The sequence below is a fragment of the Salvelinus alpinus genome, chromosome 32 (genome assembly GCF_045679555.1).
Source record: "Salvelinus alpinus chromosome 32, SLU_Salpinus.1, whole genome shotgun sequence".
NCBI lineage: Eukaryota > Metazoa > Chordata > Actinopteri > Salmoniformes > Salmonidae > Salvelinus > Salvelinus alpinus.
Window position 1 is genome coordinate 24,396,506 of NC_092117.1, and position 20,021 is coordinate 24,416,526.

At 42.4% G+C, this 20,021-nt stretch overlaps 1 protein-coding gene across 6 annotated transcripts in view; it reads left to right on the plus strand.

Moving 5' to 3' along the window:
• The first annotated feature begins 594 nt into the window (after positions 1-594).
• The window catches only part of LOC139562195 (girdin-like), a 96,727-nt gene continuing 77,300 nt past the window's right edge, over positions 595-20,021 (plus strand). For 4 of the 6 annotated variants that reach the window (XM_071379631.1, XM_071379633.1, XM_071379632.1 and 1 more), the window contains exons 1-3: positions 595-1,431; positions 1,562-1,662; positions 18,459-18,567. In XM_071379631.1, the coding sequence (XP_071235732.1) occupies positions 1,369-1,431; positions 1,562-1,662; positions 18,459-18,567 (273 nt within the window). In that variant the 5' untranslated portion in view covers positions 595-1,368. The remainder of the gene's footprint in view (positions 1,432-1,561; positions 1,663-18,458; positions 18,568-20,021) is intronic. The other 2 variants (XM_071379636.1, XM_071379637.1) reach the window with 1 other exon arrangement.

Genomic DNA, 20,021 nt, shown 5'->3' on the forward strand with positions numbered 1-20,021 from the left:
CCTAGATTTTGTTTTTGAAGTTGCAGCGGGGAATTGCATGTAGTCTTACATGTTGCAGGTTATGTATGGGAACAAACCTTAGATTCATCCTCCTCATTGTGCACATTTTGTATGATATCCACAAGGTGTCACTGAAATGCCTTCAACCATTGTCAGTTCAATGAATAATCAGTCACTGCTTGGCAGTTATTTCTTTTTACTTTCATTCCTTGTCTGGACATTCTTATTGGTCTTTATGTGTTCACACTAATTATTTTTCTAGTCTTGTTTGAGATCATTTATTATATGAGTACAACCCATAACCTACATAGGCTGCACACAATGCATAGGCCTTGTGACAGCTTCACTTTACCTATAATCACTGACAAAGCTGACACATAAAATGTGAATCAACCTAACATAATACATTTGCGGTTATGCCCTGATAATCTAGTCTCTATGTCTACATACAACATAGTGCATTTCATGTGGATGGGGAAATGTCCATGACAACGTCAAAGAACTAACTAGCTCATTGTTCTATCTGACAATGTGCTTGCGCCCTATTTTCTTGAGCGCATTTGATTTTGGCGGAAGAAGACACGTCCTCTACGGGTGAACGAGGAGGCTGGAATGGAAACGGAGTCGAGGGGGGCGATACTTCGTCTAGAGCAGAGCTCCATCAGTAGACTCAAATCACCCAGTAGTAGGTTATACAGCCGTTATTCCCCTTTTCCAGCCAAGTGACTAAGTGATAGGAGAAGGACATCTCTGCCATATATATAATTGGAACAATCGTTGGCTTTATGCGGGGAAAAATGCAACCTTCAAGACTAAAAGGAACGTGATGGGAGAAGCATATATATATAATATTTTTTTTTTACAGAATATTCTAACTCGACGTCCATTGGAGGAAAGCAGTTCATGTTTATAGCTCTGTGCTTCGTCATCATTCAACGTTAGATTTTTGTTTCATGGACCATTTTCTATATTATTAGCCTACCAGTACAGGTCTAATGTCTTAGTTTAGCACCTTATTTAGCCGTAGATAAGTCAGCTGCCTTTACAGGCACAGACTAGATGGGATTCAATGGTTTAATGTTTTTGATGGATTGCTTGTCCTTTAGTATGTAAGTAGCAAGACAATCTAAGGTAGCTGCTGGTCCGAGAATTGTGGATTAATTACATTTTTCAGCAAAACCAGACGTCTATGGACATTTGTTCTTCATCGGCGAAATGAGTGTATGTTTAATTAAATCAAGCACATGAACGGCGTCTAAATTAAGGTCGTGTTCAGAGGGGTGAAAGGCGACGTTGAGAAAATCCCCGACAAGGAGAAATACAATTTAATTCATATTCTCTGGAATTGTCGCTGTCCACCACAAGGAAATGGAAAGCGAGGTTTTTACGCCGTTGCTGGAGCAATTTCTGCTCACTCCTTTGGTCGCCTGGGTAAGGCACCCTAATGAACTATTCTCAGGGAATTTGAGTCTCCTAATTAAGCTGGATATCCAAAATAAATGCTAAGTTAAAAAGTGATTTGGTTTTGCTGACAGATTTGGCGTATTGTCCTATTTTTCAGGTTAAGGCGGCTGGGCATTCATCTGGAAACGATGGCACCAAACTATCGGAATACATTGAATTAGTGGATGGCATTTATTTAAACGAGATCATGCTTGAGATGTAAGTAGTAGCGTATTTGTCTTTTATGGGTACTCTCTTCACATGAATCAATTAATGAATGGCCACGCATGCTTCTCTGATCCATTGGTCAACGTTCGCCCTGCACTGTAGGTTACAGTCGACGCAAACACCCATGCACACAAATGATTATTGATACAAATTCAGGATTTAAATTCAATGTTTTTATTAATTCCTTAGAATGACACATTTCATTAGTGAAATATGTCAGCCAACGATGCAAGGATGAGGTGTAATCAGAATGAAATCAGTGTGAATTGTAGGTATTTTTATGCAGTCAGTTCCACCACCTCGAGTTCTGTATCGATGGCTCAAGTCGGCAGCAGTTTATCTTCCACTCGAGCAGTCAGTCACAAAAAAATGTCAGAACGTGAAGTGTCATCTGCAGCCTACTGGAAGACTCCCTGGCGCGTGCTCTTCTTGCCTGCTAGAATTGTACGGAGGGCGGCTATTCTGCCTCAATCACCCAGCCGACCCCTTGAGGAGGATTCAAAATGAGGAATCCGTCAATCTCTGCCATGATCACAGACACGCACGATAAATAAGAAGGCGGTTTCCACCCATGCTTTTGTCTGGGCTAGGTGTGCATGATACAGTGTGTCAATTTTGGCGTATTAATCCTGTACGAGTAGAATAACAATGACACCCCTAATCCAATTAACCAGTGCCTCATCTGACATTTATTATTATGGACATTATCACCCTTTGACTTCAAAACCAGAAGGCAAACGCCACATGAATTTCCTTTGTGTTATTGTCGAGCACTCTCCTTGCTCACTGTAAGCTTGTTACTTATCATGCATTCTATTAACAGGTCTAAGCTCTACTGTGCCAATTATCTCACAGTTGTCAGGTAGGCCAACTACTATCTGGCCTCATGCTGCCTTGGCAACACTGTCCTAGGCTCTCTAGTCTTACTGGGTTGCCAATGACCTTGCAAACCCTACTCAGTTCTGTTTCAGCAAATTTGGTGCTGTATTCATTTCCATTACCCCAGTCGTCATACTAGTAGGGCTAGTTTACAATTGCCAATATAACAAGTCAAAGCCTCATATTTGGAATTGTTGATTCTCAGCTCAAGAACCGTTTTAATTTTTAATTAACTGTAGTTCAGCTGTGCTTGTTGGTCGGCAGGATGTTGGGGCAGGCCAGTCACTTCATCCTAGCTTTGTGTGTGTGTGTGTGTAGTACATTTTTGGGCAGCTGTTGGCACTAGTCTGCCCAGCAAGACTCTCACACAGAGGGCACGTTGTCAGAAGCTGTTGTGAATCAGGTCTTTGTCTCAGTTTATGACGGCTACATGTTTAGTTACAACAGTTTCATCTTACATTGGCTCTTTTAAATATCATCTTTTACTGGTAAACATTTACCTTTTGCTGGATTAATTTATTTTAGTCCCGCATGTTCTGTGATTTATTTGATTGGCCCATATCAAACTGCAGGGCCTCCACTGGTCCATTTAGTTGTACAATAGAGTTGTTGTGAGGGTAGATGTAGTTAATGTTAACAAGGTTACTGGTTGATTTGGTTCCATAGCAGGTCATAGCTACCAAATGTGATGTTGTCTGCAATGATGCTGAATTCGGAACACATGCGGAGCAGGGAGCATTATTAACCGCCCAGAAGTTTGCAAAGCTAATGGCTTTGCCAAACAAGCCAACCCTCTCACTGCCTGTGTCTGTGTTGAAACTGCTGCAGAGTGCTGTTATTGTGGGCGTAATGGTAGGCATACTTGATATTGACCTGCCTGTGATCAATATAGCCTCGTAAAGGGGGGCTCAGTCTTTTCCATGAGCAGCCATTATCGAGAGAAGATTAAAACTATCCATTTAAAAATACACTTCTACAAGGCATACAGCAATCATCCTTCTATCACAGGGCTGTGAAGACTTTTAGCTTTGCACATCTTTCTAGTAGAGGATGCATCATGTACTGCATGAAATTAACATAAAACAAGTTGTAGAGCTTGTTGTCCAAATTCTGAGTTTGCCTGACTACCATTTGAAGCATCCCTTGTTGAATAGTGTATGTGTGTGATTCATCACATACTGTACACAGATTGGGTCTCCAAATGATTTAAGCAGCTGTATGTAGTAGTATGTTATTTTGTAATAGCTCTCTCTGCAAGCTGTTGACAGGGAGGCAGGCAGACGTCAGTTGTCCAGGAAGCCAGGCTGGATAATCTAACGGCTAGTTGGAGGCACAGATGGCGTGGTGTCTCTGTTCTGCCCCTCAGTCACTACTGCCCAGCCAATTAGACCACCCTTCAGCGACCTGTTTGGGTGGAGCACAGACTGGACAGAAAACTGTCATTTCCCTCTTCTCATCACAGTGGTAAAAGAAAAATCTGGTTGTACATGCATAATAAATTACAATGGTTTAGGTCAACATTTGGAATAAGGTGACTGGCTACATGTTCATAGTGTCTGTAACGGTTGACCTCAAGGTCAATTTGTGGCCAATTCCGAGCTGGAAGCATTGAAGCTAGATTTATGTATCAAGGCCATACTACATCCCCCTCATTCTGGAAGTGATATTGTTAGTATTAATATCTCCCATTTCAGTGTTCATATGCAATCACCTCAGTCCATGAAGCTAAGATCAATGAGACTATTGAGCATGTGTGACATACACACGTGAATTCCACCTGAAGCCATGCAGCATTTGTAAGGAAACCACCCTACCTGTGTTCCTGAGCCCCTCTCTCAACACCTTCGTCAGGACAAAAGCACTGACCAAGCGCGGCCCACTCCCAACCAGACATGGCCACTTAACACAGTTTCGAGGAAGATAAGATAGATAAGAAATCTGTTGAACGACAACAGTTTCTTTATCTTAATCCAGATAGGATTAAAATCTCCAGCAGCCCCCCAATTCACACCCCAACAGGGTTTGTTTCACCTGGAAAAACAGGTTATAAGATGGAACAGCGTCAGCACCACCACCTCTCTGCACACTGCTGAACCAGACACAACACGCCTCTCTGCACACTCTCTCCCTGTGTTTTCACTGAGCAGCACGCCTCCTGCTTTTGTTCTCTCCCCTGCTTCGGTAGAAGGGGTATAATTTGTATTCTTGCTGGATGGCTGGTGTGTATTTGCTAAATTCTCCACAGCTGGGTTCTTTATCCTTGGAGATCAAATGCTTCAGTCGTAGGCTACTGACAGCCAGCCAGAAATACAGCCAGCCAGATATACAGCCAGCCAGATAGATAGACAGACAGCCATCCAGTCAGACAGAAGATGCTGCATCCTCCACCATTTTGCTTGGCTGTTATTTGCCACAGATCTCCCTCTCTTCCTAGACTACTTACCATCTATGTGCCTGAACCGAGACATATCTCCCTATCTCTCTACCTATGGTTGGTGTGAACACAACAGTGCTTTGTTCTGTCTTTGAATGGTCACGTAAACAGTGGACATGTCTGATGTCACTAGACTATTGAGGATGTTGAGCTGTAAAAAGCCATGTGAGTCATACATGCAGGAAACAGCTGTTGTGATCTTGAAAGTCTATTGCTTTAACCAGGCCATGCAGAGACTCACAGGAATAGGAAAGGCCCAATGGAAATGTACAGCAATGACACAAAGCTCCATAGAGAACAAAATATCCATTAAAGCGCTTGAAAATAAGGCCGAGCTACAGTACCTACTGCTGCTCTTCCCTCTCCCTAGATTATATACCATGTATGTGCTCTCCTGTAGAGAGAGTTTATTTCAGTAGATTGCCGTGATACCGGTGCTGTCTGTAAGGGGCTGAGAGCTGACAAAATAAATGCACACACATGAACATGAAACGATGGGAAAGTACTACAGCAGCTCCATCTCTCTCTCTCTCTCTCTCTCTCTCACACACACACTGTCATTCTGCTTCACTGTCTTCCTGCCTGCATAGTACTGAACAGTCACCACACTAACCACAGTGAGACTTCTTTCTAAAGTCATCATCCACATTAGTCTCTGGGAATTCCGCTAGTTAGCCGTCCATGTGGCTGAGAAGTCATCACTCCTCCTCCCCTAGTGTGTTTTAGAACTAGGATTATATATACACCGTATACCGGGGTATTTTGAAATACCGACAGTATCATTTTCAATACTGTTGTTTGGGGCTAAGCCACTGCTTATAACTAACTAGAAGTTAAGTATAACTATAAGAAGTCTAAGATGTGTGAAATAAATTATACCCAGCTCAGGGCTCCAGCTTTGCATTTGGTTTCCTAACTTGCTAGCTAAGTGGCTAGATGTCAAGATCAAGTTTATTGGTTACAACAGAGACATGCAATCCCCGCCTGTGTCAAGATCCCTGCTCCCTAAATGGTGTGTATTTTTTTGTTGTTGAAATAGCGCCCCTTGTGTGAACTCCCTGTAATATGGTATACCCCAACGGTATGAAAATCTGGGTACCGCCCAACCCTAGTTTGGACTGAGAGGCTCACTGGGCAGCCGTTCCCTGCTCTACCCTCTGCCCCCACTGACTTTGATGCAGCGTGTCAGAAGTAGGTTACTCCCCAGCGCACGCAGGATCCCCCCGGGCGGTATTGTGCTCTGCATTGACTATTGACTTGTGCTTTGACTCTCCGTTTTTCAAAGCCTATTTAATCAGTGTGGTACAGTATTTGGATTTTGTCGACCTCACAAAGGGCCCTATTCAGGCGCCTGCAGCCAGTAACACTGGGGGTGATGTTGTCCAATGAGGGGGTGGGGGGGCCTCAGCCAAAAAAAACTAAGCCGTGGCAGGATTGAGATTGTGTTTTCATGGCACATTGAATTGGCTGTGTTTCTGGCCCTGTGATGTATAGAGATGTGAGTTACTAAATTAGCATCCTCATTCCCCAGCTTCCTCTCTGTGCAACCAGAGCTCGGCCTGACAGGATTACAGCTCCCGCCATGCTATTTAATTAAGGGGTTAAGACGACCCCCCACAGGATTCCTCTAGAGGGCTCTGAATGAGCGGCAGGGTCACGTGGCCAGTGCCATTCAGAGCACTGTTAAAGAGGACCCTGTCTTTCTGATTTGCAAGACTGAGACGGCAGTGTGTGTGGGAGCACAGCTGATCAAAAGGCTTCAACACATCCGCTGTATAGACAAGTCAGTTCTCAGGGATGGTGGCTTTCATTATTGTTGTCATTTTTTATTTAGCTGACTTCAATGATAGCTCCCTGGTCTCATGAATTGGGCCTTTAAAAAATGTTCTATGCCCTACTGCTTATCCTTATCAACACGGGATTTTAAGAAGGCGCTGGAAACTCTTGTTTATTACATTTTGCAGTTGCTTGGCAACGGGCCTCTTTTTTTAATCATGGGTATTATGACGGTGTCACATTCGTTAGAATTGGACCAAGGCGCAGCGTGGTAGGCGAACATCTTACTTTTATTAAAATGAACACCAAAAAACAACAAAATACAAAACAAACGTAAAGTTCTGCAGGCTACACAGCCGCTATACAAATTCAAGATCCCACAAACTAAGGTGGGAAAAGGCTGCCTAAGTATGATCTCCAACCAGAGACAACGATAGACAGCTGCCTCTGATTGGGAAACATACCAGGCCAAACAAAGAAATAGGAAAACTAGATTGCCCACCCTAGTCACACCCTGACCTCACCAAAATAGAGAATTAATAGGATCTCTAAGGTCAGGGCGTGACAGACGGAAACTCATTTAAAGACCGTTTTATTCCTTACTGAGTAGAGTGGTCTTTCGTGGAATTATCTAGAAGAGAGTTAATGGTGAGGGAAGAAATTGTGTCGAGGTTTATTTGAAATCAGCCATATACACATGAGGTTGTGTTAGACATCAATGCAAAAAGTTTGGATCGCAGATGCAGGCGTGTATTCACGTACATGCACACAAACACACACGCATGTACACACTCTGTAACGGTTTTCTTCCAGGGGTGAAGGAGAGGACCAAAGTGCAGCGCGGCTAGTGTTAAACATGTTTAATGAAGAACAAGTGAACACTACAAACAACTTACAAAATAACAAACGTGCAAAACCGATACAGACCTATCTGGTGCAGAACACAAACACAGAGACAGGTAACAAACACCCACAAACTCCCAACACAAAACAAGCCTCCTATATATGAGTCTCAATCAGAGACAACGACTACCATCTGCCTCTGATTGAGAACCCACACTAGGCTGACATAGAAACAGACAAACTAGACACACAACATAGAATTCCCACCCAGCTCACGTCCTGACCAACTAAACACATACAAAACAAGAGAAAACAGGTCAGGAACGTGACACACACAACCCTGTTTACTATAGATTTAATGACCATGCCATTAAGGGTTAAATGGCCATGCGACTAATGAGATATTTTGTCATAAAGAATAATCGTGCCGTCCTCCAAAATTTGGACATGCATAGTCTTTATCAACAAAGCTTTAAGATCTCCAGACCAGACCAGTAGATCAGTGCAGCGCTGCATGGTCGCACCATCAGATGGGCTTCAGTGAGAAAGGTGGTCAGAGGAGAGTATCCAGAGATCTGACCAGTGGAGGAGGCCTGCATGTCTGAATCTCTCAGCTCGTAAACCATGTTGGTCCAAAACCTTTGGTTGATGATCATCAAAGCACAGGTCTGAACTGACAGGCAGTAGAGGAGAGACTCAGAAATTGGGTCAACTTTGATGGTTTGTTAGGTCATATGGTCTGTGAAGAAAGATGAGGTTACAATATATTCCTATGCTTATGTCTTGTTAGTGTTCAATCGTTCAATTCCACTTTATTGAATTTCAGGTACACTACATGTGGACACCAGCTCGTCGAACATCTCATTCCCAAATCATGGGCATTAATATGGAGTTGGTCACACCTTTGCTACTATAACAGCCTCCACACTTCTGGGAAGGCTTTCCACTAGATGTTGGAACATTGCTGCAGGGACTTGCTTCCATTCAGCCACACGAGCATTAGTGAGGTCGGGCACTGATGTTGGGCGATGAGGCCTGGCTCGCAGTCGGCGTTCCAATTTTTCCCAAAGGTGTTCGATGGGGTTTAGGTCAAGGCTCTGTTCAGGCCAGTCAAGGTCTTCCACACCGAATTTGACAAACCATTTCTGTATGGGCCTCGCTTTGTGCACTGGGGCATTGTCATCCTAAAACAGGAAAGGGCCTTCCCTAAACTGTTGCCACAAAGTTGGAAGCACAGAATCGTCTAGAATGACATTGTATGTTGTAGCGTTAAGTAGGGTTGCACATTTTGGGGAATATTCAGAGGTGCAAACTTTCCGTCGGAATTAACGGGAATATATGCAAATTAATATTAATACTATTTAAATGTAATGTTTTTTGCATTGGATATATTTACCATAACATATGGAGACAGAAACATCAACATTTTACCTTATCATAAGTAGACATAATTAAAAATGATTAAATCCTTCCAATAGAAATTTTTAAAACGATTTTGTTACGAATTGAACTTTAATTAGAGTTGACTCTTCACATGGGATGATTTCACTGAACAACAAAAGGGAATGTTGAATGATCCCCAATGATCCATCGCATCTCCCAAAAACATTTTCAACATACAGTGATCCCTCGCCACTTCGCGGTTCACTTATCGCGGATTCGCTATTTCGCGGATTTTCATAATGCATTTTTTTTTTTTTTTTTGTGCATTGTGCTCTGCATTCTGATTCGCTAAAAACTCACTCCCGCTTCTTGTATCAAAACATGCTACGAATTGTGCTATCATTTTGTCGTCTCGTGCAGTTATGTGTACGTACATAAAACAGCTTGGCAAATTTACATTAAGTTGGCCAGGAAGGAAGGAAGGACTAACGCTTGGTCGCTTAGCAACCATGGTGCGAATGGCCACTGAACTTAAGCGAGTAGCTGAGGAATGGGACCCTTTGATGAGCCGTTCATTACAGTTCTCCAACGTAATCGATGGTGGCATGTCGGTGTACAAGGATCTTTTTGCAAAGAAGAAAAAAGAGCGACAACAGCTGCCTATCACTATGCTCTTCTCCCGAACAAACACACCTGCACCGCGGGCTTCAGAAGAAGAGAACACTGCAGAGCGCAGTCAGGATGCAGCGGCCCAGTCTGAAGAGCAGTGAAACGGCCTACACGTGAGTCACTGTATTTGTATACATGTAATAGTTGCTAATTGTAAAAAAAAAAAAAGTTTTCTATTTCGCGGATTTCACTTATCGCGGGTCATTTTCGGAACGTAACCCCCGCGATAAACGAGGGATTACTGTACATCTGTAAAATCATAGTCTAGAAACTAAAGCTTTGGTTGTCTTCCTCTCAGGCTTCCATGTCTTCTCCGTGGACCTCCTCAATGTCCACCTATTGAACATCAGACTCTGAGGTCTCATCTTCACTGTCACTTTCCAACCTTGTTGAGGATGGCTGGTTGTCAGGCTCAAAAAGCCTTTGATGGCCACCAATTTTTCAACTCTTGTATTGGTCAGCCTGTTGTGTGCTTTGGTGTGTGTGTTCCCAAACAAGGACCAGTTGCGCTCTGAGGCGGCTGATGTTGGTGGGATTTGGAGGATGATGGAGGCAACAGGGGAAAGAGCCTCAGATCCACAAAGTCCCTTTCGCCAGGTGGCTGATGAGATATGTTGGCACGACTGCCATATTGCATCTCCATCCCAAAGCCCTTAATTGGAAGTGTACTTTGCCAGACTGCCAAGAACCTTGCCCTCATCCAGGCCAAGGTGGTGAGACACGGTAGTGATGACACCATAGGCCTTGTTGATCTCTGCACCAGACAGGCTGCTCTTGCCAGCATACTTGGGGTCCAACATGTACGCTGCAGTGTGTATGAGCTTCAGGCAGAAGTCTTCACGCTTTTTGATGTATTTCAGAACTGCAGTTTCCTCTGCTTGGAGCAACAGTGAAGTGGGCAGGGCAGTAAGGATTTCTTCTCTGACATCTGCAAGCAGTCTGAACATCAGACAGGATGGCATTGTCTCCCTCAATCCGTGCAATGGCTACTGCTATAGGTTTCAGGAGTTTCAGGCTGCTCACCACTCTCTCCCAAAATACATCATCCAGGAGGACCCTCTTGTTGAAGCTGTCCATATCGGAAGACTGTGATATGGCCATTTCTTGGAGAGACTCCTTCCCCTTCAGGAGACTCAAACATGATGACAACACCACCCCAACAGGTGTTGCTGAGCAGCTTCAATGTGGTGCTCTTATTCTTCTCACTTTGCTTGGTGAGGTAGATTACTGCTATAACTTGAAGACCCTTCACATACCTAACCATTTCCTTGGCTCTCTTGTAGAGTATCCATTGTTTTCAGTGCAATAATGTCCCTGAGGAGCAAATTTAATGCATGAGCAGCACAGCCAATGGGTGTGATGTGAGGGTAGGACTCCTCCACTTTAGACCAAGCAGCCTTCATGTTCGCAGCATTGTCAGTGGAAATTCCTCCTGTGATCCAAGGTCATTGATAACTGCCTTCAGCTCATCTGCAATGTAGAGACCGGTGTGTCTGTTGTCCCTTGTTTCTGTGCTCTTGTAGAATACTGGTTGAGGGGTGGAGATGATGTAGTTAATTATTCCTTGCCCACGAACATTCAACCACCCATCAGAGATGATTGCAATACAGTCTGCTTTCTCTATGATTTGCTTGACCTTCACTTGAACTCTGTTGAACTCTGCATCCAGCAAATGAGTAGATAAAGCATGTCTGGTTGGAGGGGTGTATGCTGGGCAAAGAACATTCAGAAATCTCTTCCAATTAGAAGTTGACCGATGATGATTTTTCAACGCCGATACCGATTATTGGAGGACCAAAAAAAAGTCGATACTGATTAATCGGCCGATTTTTATATATATATATATATTTGTAATAATGACCATTACAACAATACCGAATGAACACTTATATTTTAACTTAATATAATACATAAATAAAATCAATTTAGTCTCAAATAAATAATGAAACATGTTCAATTTGGTTTAAATAATGCAAAAACACAGTGTTAAAACACAGAAAGTAAAAGTGCAATATGTGCCATGTAAAAAAGCTAACGTTTAAGTTCCTTGCTCAGAACATGAGAACACCAGGTTTCATTCTGGTGGTTCCTTTTAACATGAGTCTTCAATATTCCCAGTTAAGAAGTTTTATTGTAGTTTATTATAGGACTATTTCTCTCTATACCATTTGTATTTGATATACCTTTGACTATTGGATGTTCTTATAGGCACTATAGTATTGCCAGCCTAATCTCGGGAGTTGATAGGCTTGAAGTCATAAACAGCGCTCAAGCATTGCAAAGAGCTGCTGGCAAATGCAGTAAAGTGCTGTTTGAATGAATGCTTACGAGGCTGCTGCTGACTACCACCGCTCAGTCAGACTGCTCTATCAAATATCAAATCATAGACTTAATATAATAAATATACAGAAATACAAGACTTTGGTCATTATTATGGTCAAATCCGGAAACTATAATTTCAAAAACAAAATGTTTATTCTTTCAGTGAAATACGGAACTGTTCCGTATTTTATCGAACGGGTGGCAACCCTAAGTCTAAATATTGCTGTTACATTGCACAAACTTCAATGTTTTGTCATAATTATGTAAAATTCTGGAAAATTAATGAAGGTCTTTGTTAGGAAGACGAGCCAGGCGGCTCAAACTGCTGTATATACCCTGACTCTGCTTGCTTAGAACGCAAGAGAAGTGACAAAATTTCCCTAGTTAATATTGCCTGCTAACATGAATTTCTTTTAACTAAATATGCAGGTTTAAAAAAATATACTTGTGTATTGATTTTAAGAAAGGCATTGATGTTTATGGTTAGGTACATTGGTGCAACAATTGTGCTTTTTTCGTGAATGCGCTTTTGTTAAATCATCACCCGTTTGGCGAAGTAGGCTGTGATTCGATAATAAATTAACAGGCACCGCATTGATTATATGCAATGCAGGACAAGCTAGTTAAACTAGTAATATCATCAACCATGTGTTGTTAACTAGTGATTATGTTAAGATTGATTGTTTTTTATAAGATAAGTTTAATGCTAGCTAGCAACTTATCTTGGCTCCTTGCTGCACTCGCGTAACAGGTGGTTAGCCTGCCACACAGTCTCCTCGTGGATTGCAATGTAATTGGCCATAATCGCCGTCCAAAAATGCAGATTACCGATTGTTATGAAAACTTGAAATTGGCCCTAATTAATCAGCCATGCCGATTAATCGGTCGACCTCTACTTCCAATGCACATTGCCTGTGAGCATCAGAGGTGAACCAGTTGCATACACAGCTCGACCAAGACATTCATCAGCATTTCTCTGACAACGTTCCTCCATTGATTTCCAAAAATCTTCTGATTCTTCACATATGATTTGGCTATCGATAAGGTGTCTGATTCATCATGAATAGATGTAGAGGGACTTTTGTCAGAGGTTGCTTGTTGTGAGCGCTGAGGGAACTTTATGAACTTGGCCAGATGATTCTGCATCTTTGTTGCATTCTTCACATATGATTGGCACAGTATTTGCAAATGTACACAGCTTTTCCTTCTACATTAGCTGCAGTGAAATGTCTCCACACATCAGCATAGTGCCTGTGGCATTTTCCTGTAAAGATTAGAAAACAATGAGTAAATGTTTTTTACGGATAAATAGTTAAGCGGTTAGATTAAACAACTCCTTTGTAAGACAAATGTTTTAAAATGAAACATGTATGGAAACAGATTAATTAACACTCTTCAGTTAGCAGGCTCAAGCAAGCTATACCCACATGGTAGCAAAAACCTACTAGCAGAAATTGTTAACAAGTTAGAAATTATTTAAACACACTTTGCTGTAGGCTACTATTTACTAGTTAACAACAAGTCATGTATGTCATAAAATATATTCACCCCACCCAGTATTGTAATCAAAATTGACCAGAAAGCATGTAGTCCTTGGCTTAGACAGTGTAGTGGTGTGGGCCCAATAGCATCTCATTAGTTTACAAGATCTTGAGAATCTTTTATTTTTTCCTTTTTTATTAAACATTTTTTTACCCCATTTTTTTTTTCCTCCACAATTTCGTGGTATACAATTGGTAGTAGTTACAGTCTTGTCTCATCGCTGCAACTCCCGTACGGACTCGGGAGAGGCGAAGGTCGAGAGCCATGCAACCTCCGAAACACAACCCAACCAAGCCGCACTGCTTCTTGACACAATGCACATCCAACCCGGAAGCCAGCCGCACCAATATGTCGGAGGAGACACCGTACACCTGGCGACCTGGTCAGCGTGCACTGCCCCCGGCCCGCCACCGGAGTCGCTAGTGCGCGATGAGACAAGGATATCCCTGCCGGTCTGACCCGGACGACCATGGGCCAATTGTGCGCCGCCGCAGAGAACGCGTTTCCACAGCTCTAGAGTCCAATGGCGGCGAGCTTTACACCACTCCAGCCGACGCTTGGCATTGGCTTGTGAGGCTTAGGCTTGTGAGGCTGCTTAGCCATGGAAACCAATTTCATGGAGCTCCCGACAAACAGTTATTGTGCTGACGTTGCTTCCAGAGGCAGTTTGGAACTCAGTAGTGAGTGTTGCAACTGAGAACAGACGATTTTTACGTGCTAGGAGCTTCAGTACTCAGCAGTCCTGATCTGTAAGCTGATGTTGCCCACCACTTTGCAACGTTTCCACTTCACAATAACAAGCACTTAGAGTTGACTGGGGCAGCTCTAGTAGGGCAGACATTTCACAAACTGACTTGTTGGAAAGGTGGCATCCTATGACGGTGCCACGTTGAAAGCCACTGGGCTCTTTAGTAAGGCCATTCTACTGCCAATGTTTGTCTATGGAGATTGCATGGCTGTGTGCTCAATGTTATACATCTGTCAGCAACAGGTGTGGCTGAAATAGCCGAATCCACTAATTTGAAATGGTTTCCACATACCTTTGTGTGTATATATAGTGTAGCTACACAATGAATACCTCAAATTGTGTTATCTAGTAGTTTTAAAAACAATGTCACAAAATTATTTAGAATGTATGATTGATTACTAAGCTGTTGATTTATTTAAAGTGTAGGTAGCATAAATTTAATGTAACTTAGCATTACTACATGTAACTTATGGATTTGCATTAGTATATGCATCAAAAGTCCCAATGCGAAGTTACACCTCTATTTTTCATGTTATTATAAAAAAACTATCAGAATTCCGAACAATACCAAAGCCATGTCGGAAAATGTTTTATGGAAGACCTGGCAAGCCAGCCTATTCCCTAGGCTGATAGCAACTGGCTGACTCATTAGCACTGCGTGAGTCAGCCAGTTGCTATCAACACCTAGTGTACAGGCACATTATAGTAAACCAGTGTTTTGGAAATACATAATGCCATCTAACAGTTATCTTAGCCAGTAAGCCAGCCAGCTAAAGTTAGTTATTTTAGCTAGCCTAGCCAGCTAACTAGCCTAGCTAGCGCACCACCACGGTCGACATAGCTAAGTAGTAAGCCAGAGAACAACTAGTCTAGCACAGGCAGGAACCCACAGAAGACAACAACAAGTAGAGAGAGCAGAGACTTACCGATTGACGGCTGAGTTAGCTACCAAAGAAGAGCAAAGGAGAGGCCTTCAGAGGGAGAGGCCATTTCACCGGCCAAGGGAGATTCGGCTAATCCAATAGCGATATAGTGAGGTAAATCCACATTGAATTTACCCGGTTTATATCCATACTCGCAATGTGCCGGTAGGTCGATAGAAAGGCTTCACATTCACGCTTGGCATATCACCTATTCTCATTCCCGAATCCTGCCTTCCACTGGTTATATTAAGCCATCAAAGTCCTCCGGGGTCAAATAAGCACTGCATACAGTAAACGTGCACACGGTTCCCTTAGTCTACTCGCTCCAACCAGACAAACTGGTTCCACTTCAAAGCTAGCTTCTCGTTTTTTGGGCACAAGTGAGTCGTAACCCTGTCCTTGTGAGTATTACTGCACTAGCTACGAATGATAACGGAAAACTACTACAACGATCACTTGACTACCACTACCAAATGTACAGGAGAAGAGGAGATGCAGTTTTTCGCATTCATTTATGTGGTTTCTTCTTTGTGGATGTGCATAGTAGTTCACTAGTGCCAACCCTTGGTTTGGAATGTAATTACATGCTAGCATGGCTAGTATCTAACGTTAGCCAGCTGGAACTAGCTAGGTAGCACCGGTTCTCCATATGACGTTGAGAAATAGTGCATTGTGGGTAGTTTACAAGATATCCGGAAATAAGTTAATAAATATGTATAAACGCTAAAACATAAATATGTTTGTAGTTATAGGTAAGCAGATCGTGACTACAACTAAATTACTAAGTCTTTGACCACACTGTTACTTTGGAGAGTAAAAACTCATGCTTCCTACCCTTTAAATGTAATGCATTCCTCACACATTCAAGAAGCAAAGAAAAAACGGACTGTCCTGAAGTGTGTGGCATTTTTGGGGCCATGTGTGTTGAGGACAGTATCAGAACCATACCCATGTAAAAGCTTAGTATATTGGAAACCAACTAAGTAAAGGTGTTACTGTTAACTTCACTCGAGGGATTTTGATACCCTAATTATGATGAAGCTGAGTTGAGTTATTCACTATGAAAGATCAGTATCTTATTGTGGGTGTGAAACGTGCCAGTGTGTTTAGAATGTCTGTTGTTGACGCAGGTTGACACTCCTGATAACATCAGCAGTCACACTGCTAGCCCTTAGGGGAACACATCCCAATAGTGCTCCTTGACTGAACTAGAACACTGAATCCCTCTGAGTCTCACACTTGACTCAGAGTAATAAGTTAAGTTGTTTTTGCGGCAAACTGTCACAGACAAACAACACAGTTAAGACCTAGCTCTGTCAGTACTGGGGTCCTCAACCTAACCATGAGAAATGTCAATGTTAAAACACTAGCTAGGTTTCCATCCAATTGGCAACACATTTTCATGCGAACATTCTCAAATCTGCATATAAACCATATGCACATTTTCCCAACAGAGATGTTTCCATTAAATTGGCTTGTGTGATAACGTAGGGCACATAAAAATAAATGTTGTGGTAAAAAAAAAGAAGGCATTATATAGTGAGTGTGCCCGCTCTGGTATTTGCATGTGCGGTCTAGCTGGCTGAAGTGCATGTAAAACCTACATGATGAAATTATTATGAACAAAAGAGTGATTTAAAAAAAAAAATTAAACGGCAGCCAAGCATCGATTTATCATGTAACCAGAATAAGACCCTCAATGGTTATTGGAAAGGAGCATCAAGCTCATCAACTTGCACTTTTCCCACCCTGTGAAGTTCATCATCATTTATTTAATCTGTAGCCTAATAAACTGAGTCGTAGTGGGAGGACGACACGTCATCGCGCGACTCCAAGTTTACTTCGATATGATGGTTATTATATCAATATTTACTCATAAAAGCCTTTCTTCCACCGATTAAAAAAAAAAAAAAAAATAAATAAATATTGCATAATTCCTTTTACCGACACATAATGATCCCACATTGTCAACATTTGTAAAGTTTACCGAAAAATGTTCCGTTTCCATGAGGCCTGTCATGACATTTTTTTTATCCGACATGTACAATGAACAAAAAATATGAACGCAACATGTAAAGTGTTGGTCCCGTGTTTCATGAGCTGAAATAAAAAATCCCAGAAATGTTCCATATGCACAAAAAGCTTATTTCAAAAGTTGTGCACAAATTTGTTTACATCTCTGTTAGTGAGCATTTCTCATTTGCCAAGATAATCCATCCACCTGACAGGTGTGGAATATTAAGAAACTGATTAAAAAGCATGATCAGTACACACGTGCACCTTGTGCTGGGGACAAAAGGCTACTCTAAAATATGCAGTTTTGTCACACAACACAATTCTACAGATGTCTCAAGTTTTGAGGGAGCATGCAATTGGCATGCTGACTGCAGAAATGTCCACCAGAGCTGTTGCCAGAGAATTTAATGTTCATTTCTCTACCATAAGCCGCCTCCAACGTCATTTTAGAGAATTTGGCAGTACGTCCAACTGGCTTCACAACTGCAGACCATGTGTATGGCGTTGTGTGGGCGAGCGGTTTGCTGATGTCAATGTTGTGAACAGAGTGCCCAATGGTGGCAGTGGGGTTATGTTATGGGCAGGCATAAGCTACAAACAAGAAACACAATTGCATTTTATCGATGGCAATTTGAATGCACAGAGATAGCGTGATGAGATCCTGAGGCCCATTGCCATGCCATTCATCCACGACCATCGCCTCATATTTCAGCATGATAATGCATGGCCACATGTCGCAAGGATCTGTACACAATTCCTGGAAACTGAAAATGTCCCAGTTCTTCTATGGCCTGAATACTCACTGGACATGTCACCCATTGGGCACGTTTGGGATGCTCTGGATGGACGTGTATGAAGGAGATATAGCAAATGGTGCTCACACCAGATACTGACTGGTTTTCTGATCCGCGCCCCTACCTTCCTTTTAAGGTATTTGTGACCAACAGATGCATATCTGTATTCCCAGTCATGTGAAATCGATAGATTAGAACCTAATTAATTTATTCTAATTGACTGATTTCCTTATATGAACAGTAACTCAGTAGAATCTTTGAAATTGTTGCTTGTTGCATTTTCGATTTTTGTTCAGTATACTTGCAAAAAAAGGTTGGATGGAAACCTGGTTACTGACTCACTTATCACGCTATTGCTAATGCAGCATTTGACTGAGTGACAGACAGACAGACAATTTACAGTTCCAAATGGATTTGTCTAATCTCTGCTGTTATTCTCATCTGTTTCTTCCCCATAGAAATCCTAAAGCCACTGTTCAAAGAACCAACAAGAAAGTGAACAATGACTCAACACTGCGCATACAAAACCTCTCCATCCTGATCCGACAGATCAAGTCCTATTACCAGGTGAGTGTACAGTGAACCCTGAAGCTCTAATGGGAAAATGATAGAGTGCATCTGGTGCTGAGGTCTGGTTCGTTGTGCTGAGCTGTTGAAACCATGTGTCTCCTAGCTATTTGGGATCAATGACGTATTTGTCTCTGAGGTTTGTCAGCAAGACAAGTTTCAGTGGAGACTGCCTTGTACACACACACACACACACACACACACACACACACACACACACACACACACACACACACACACTTAAATTTAAACTACCCTATAAACACATACACACACATTGGAAAATAAGTATAAACACACATATTTGAAGATGTCTGTGGTTGGTGTGATGTGGGACGGGGACCTCCATCCAGATGTCACAGAGGATTCTATAAATGGACGGGAGCTGGATGCAGACAATCAAAGGTTTAGAGCTGAAACTCAACACACTGATGTGGGTCTCACGCTTTCACTAATGAAGATCCGGGATGTATTTTGGCTTCAGTTTTGTGAAGGCTCCGAACACTATTAAAATGGACACAAAATTAGGAGTTACTTCCCCACTATAGTAACTTTAAAAGCTGTCTGCCGGTAGTGTCTCTGTTTTGCTGCTCAGCTGAGGTTTTTACTGCATTAGATCATATCATGTTCTTGCATGTGAGAGTAATCTCAGAGCACAGTTAATCATTTCCATTCTGCTCAAGTAATGAGAGACGTCCAATTAATCTGATGGACAGAGGGAAGGGGGGGCTTCCTGCTGACGATCTGGTATATGCCATGATTGCAGAGGGGAAGGGCTTTGGTCTTAATATCCTACATGTATTTTTTATTTAACCTTTTTACGCCAAGGAACTTCAAACTTTCCACCTTCTCCACTGCTGTCCCGTCGATGTGGATAGGGGGGTGCTCCCTCTGCTGTTTCCTGAAGTCCACAATCATCTGCTTTGTTTTGTTGATGTTGAGTGAGAGGCAAGTCAGTTAAGAACAAATTCTTATTTACAGTGAAGGCCTACCCATGCCAATCCCTAACCCGGACGACACTGGGCCAATTTTGCGAAGCTCTGTGGGTCTCCCAATCAAAGCCGGTTGTGATACAGCCCGGAATCGAACCAGGGTCTGTAGTGATACCTTTAGTATGGAAAGCTTATCTAGCAGTCAGCACATCTGTCCAGCAGCTTTTTGCCAACCTCGCAGTCAAGAGGGAACACACTTAGTACTTCACATAGAGGGCAATAAAGAATTTCAGCCATGATAATTTGGTGTTTCTGCTGAAGGCGTTGCTGCTGGAAGAGATAATTGGTCGCCTCAGTGTGTCTTGGCACTCTGAATGATGATCAGGTAGTACGAGATCCAGCATGCACAACATAAACTGCTGGAATGCTTGAAGTTGAAGGTGTGGGAGTTATCAAGCATCACAGTCTCAGTGAAGAGAGGATTTCCCACGACTAAGTCTCCATCATTGGTCTTCCTATAAT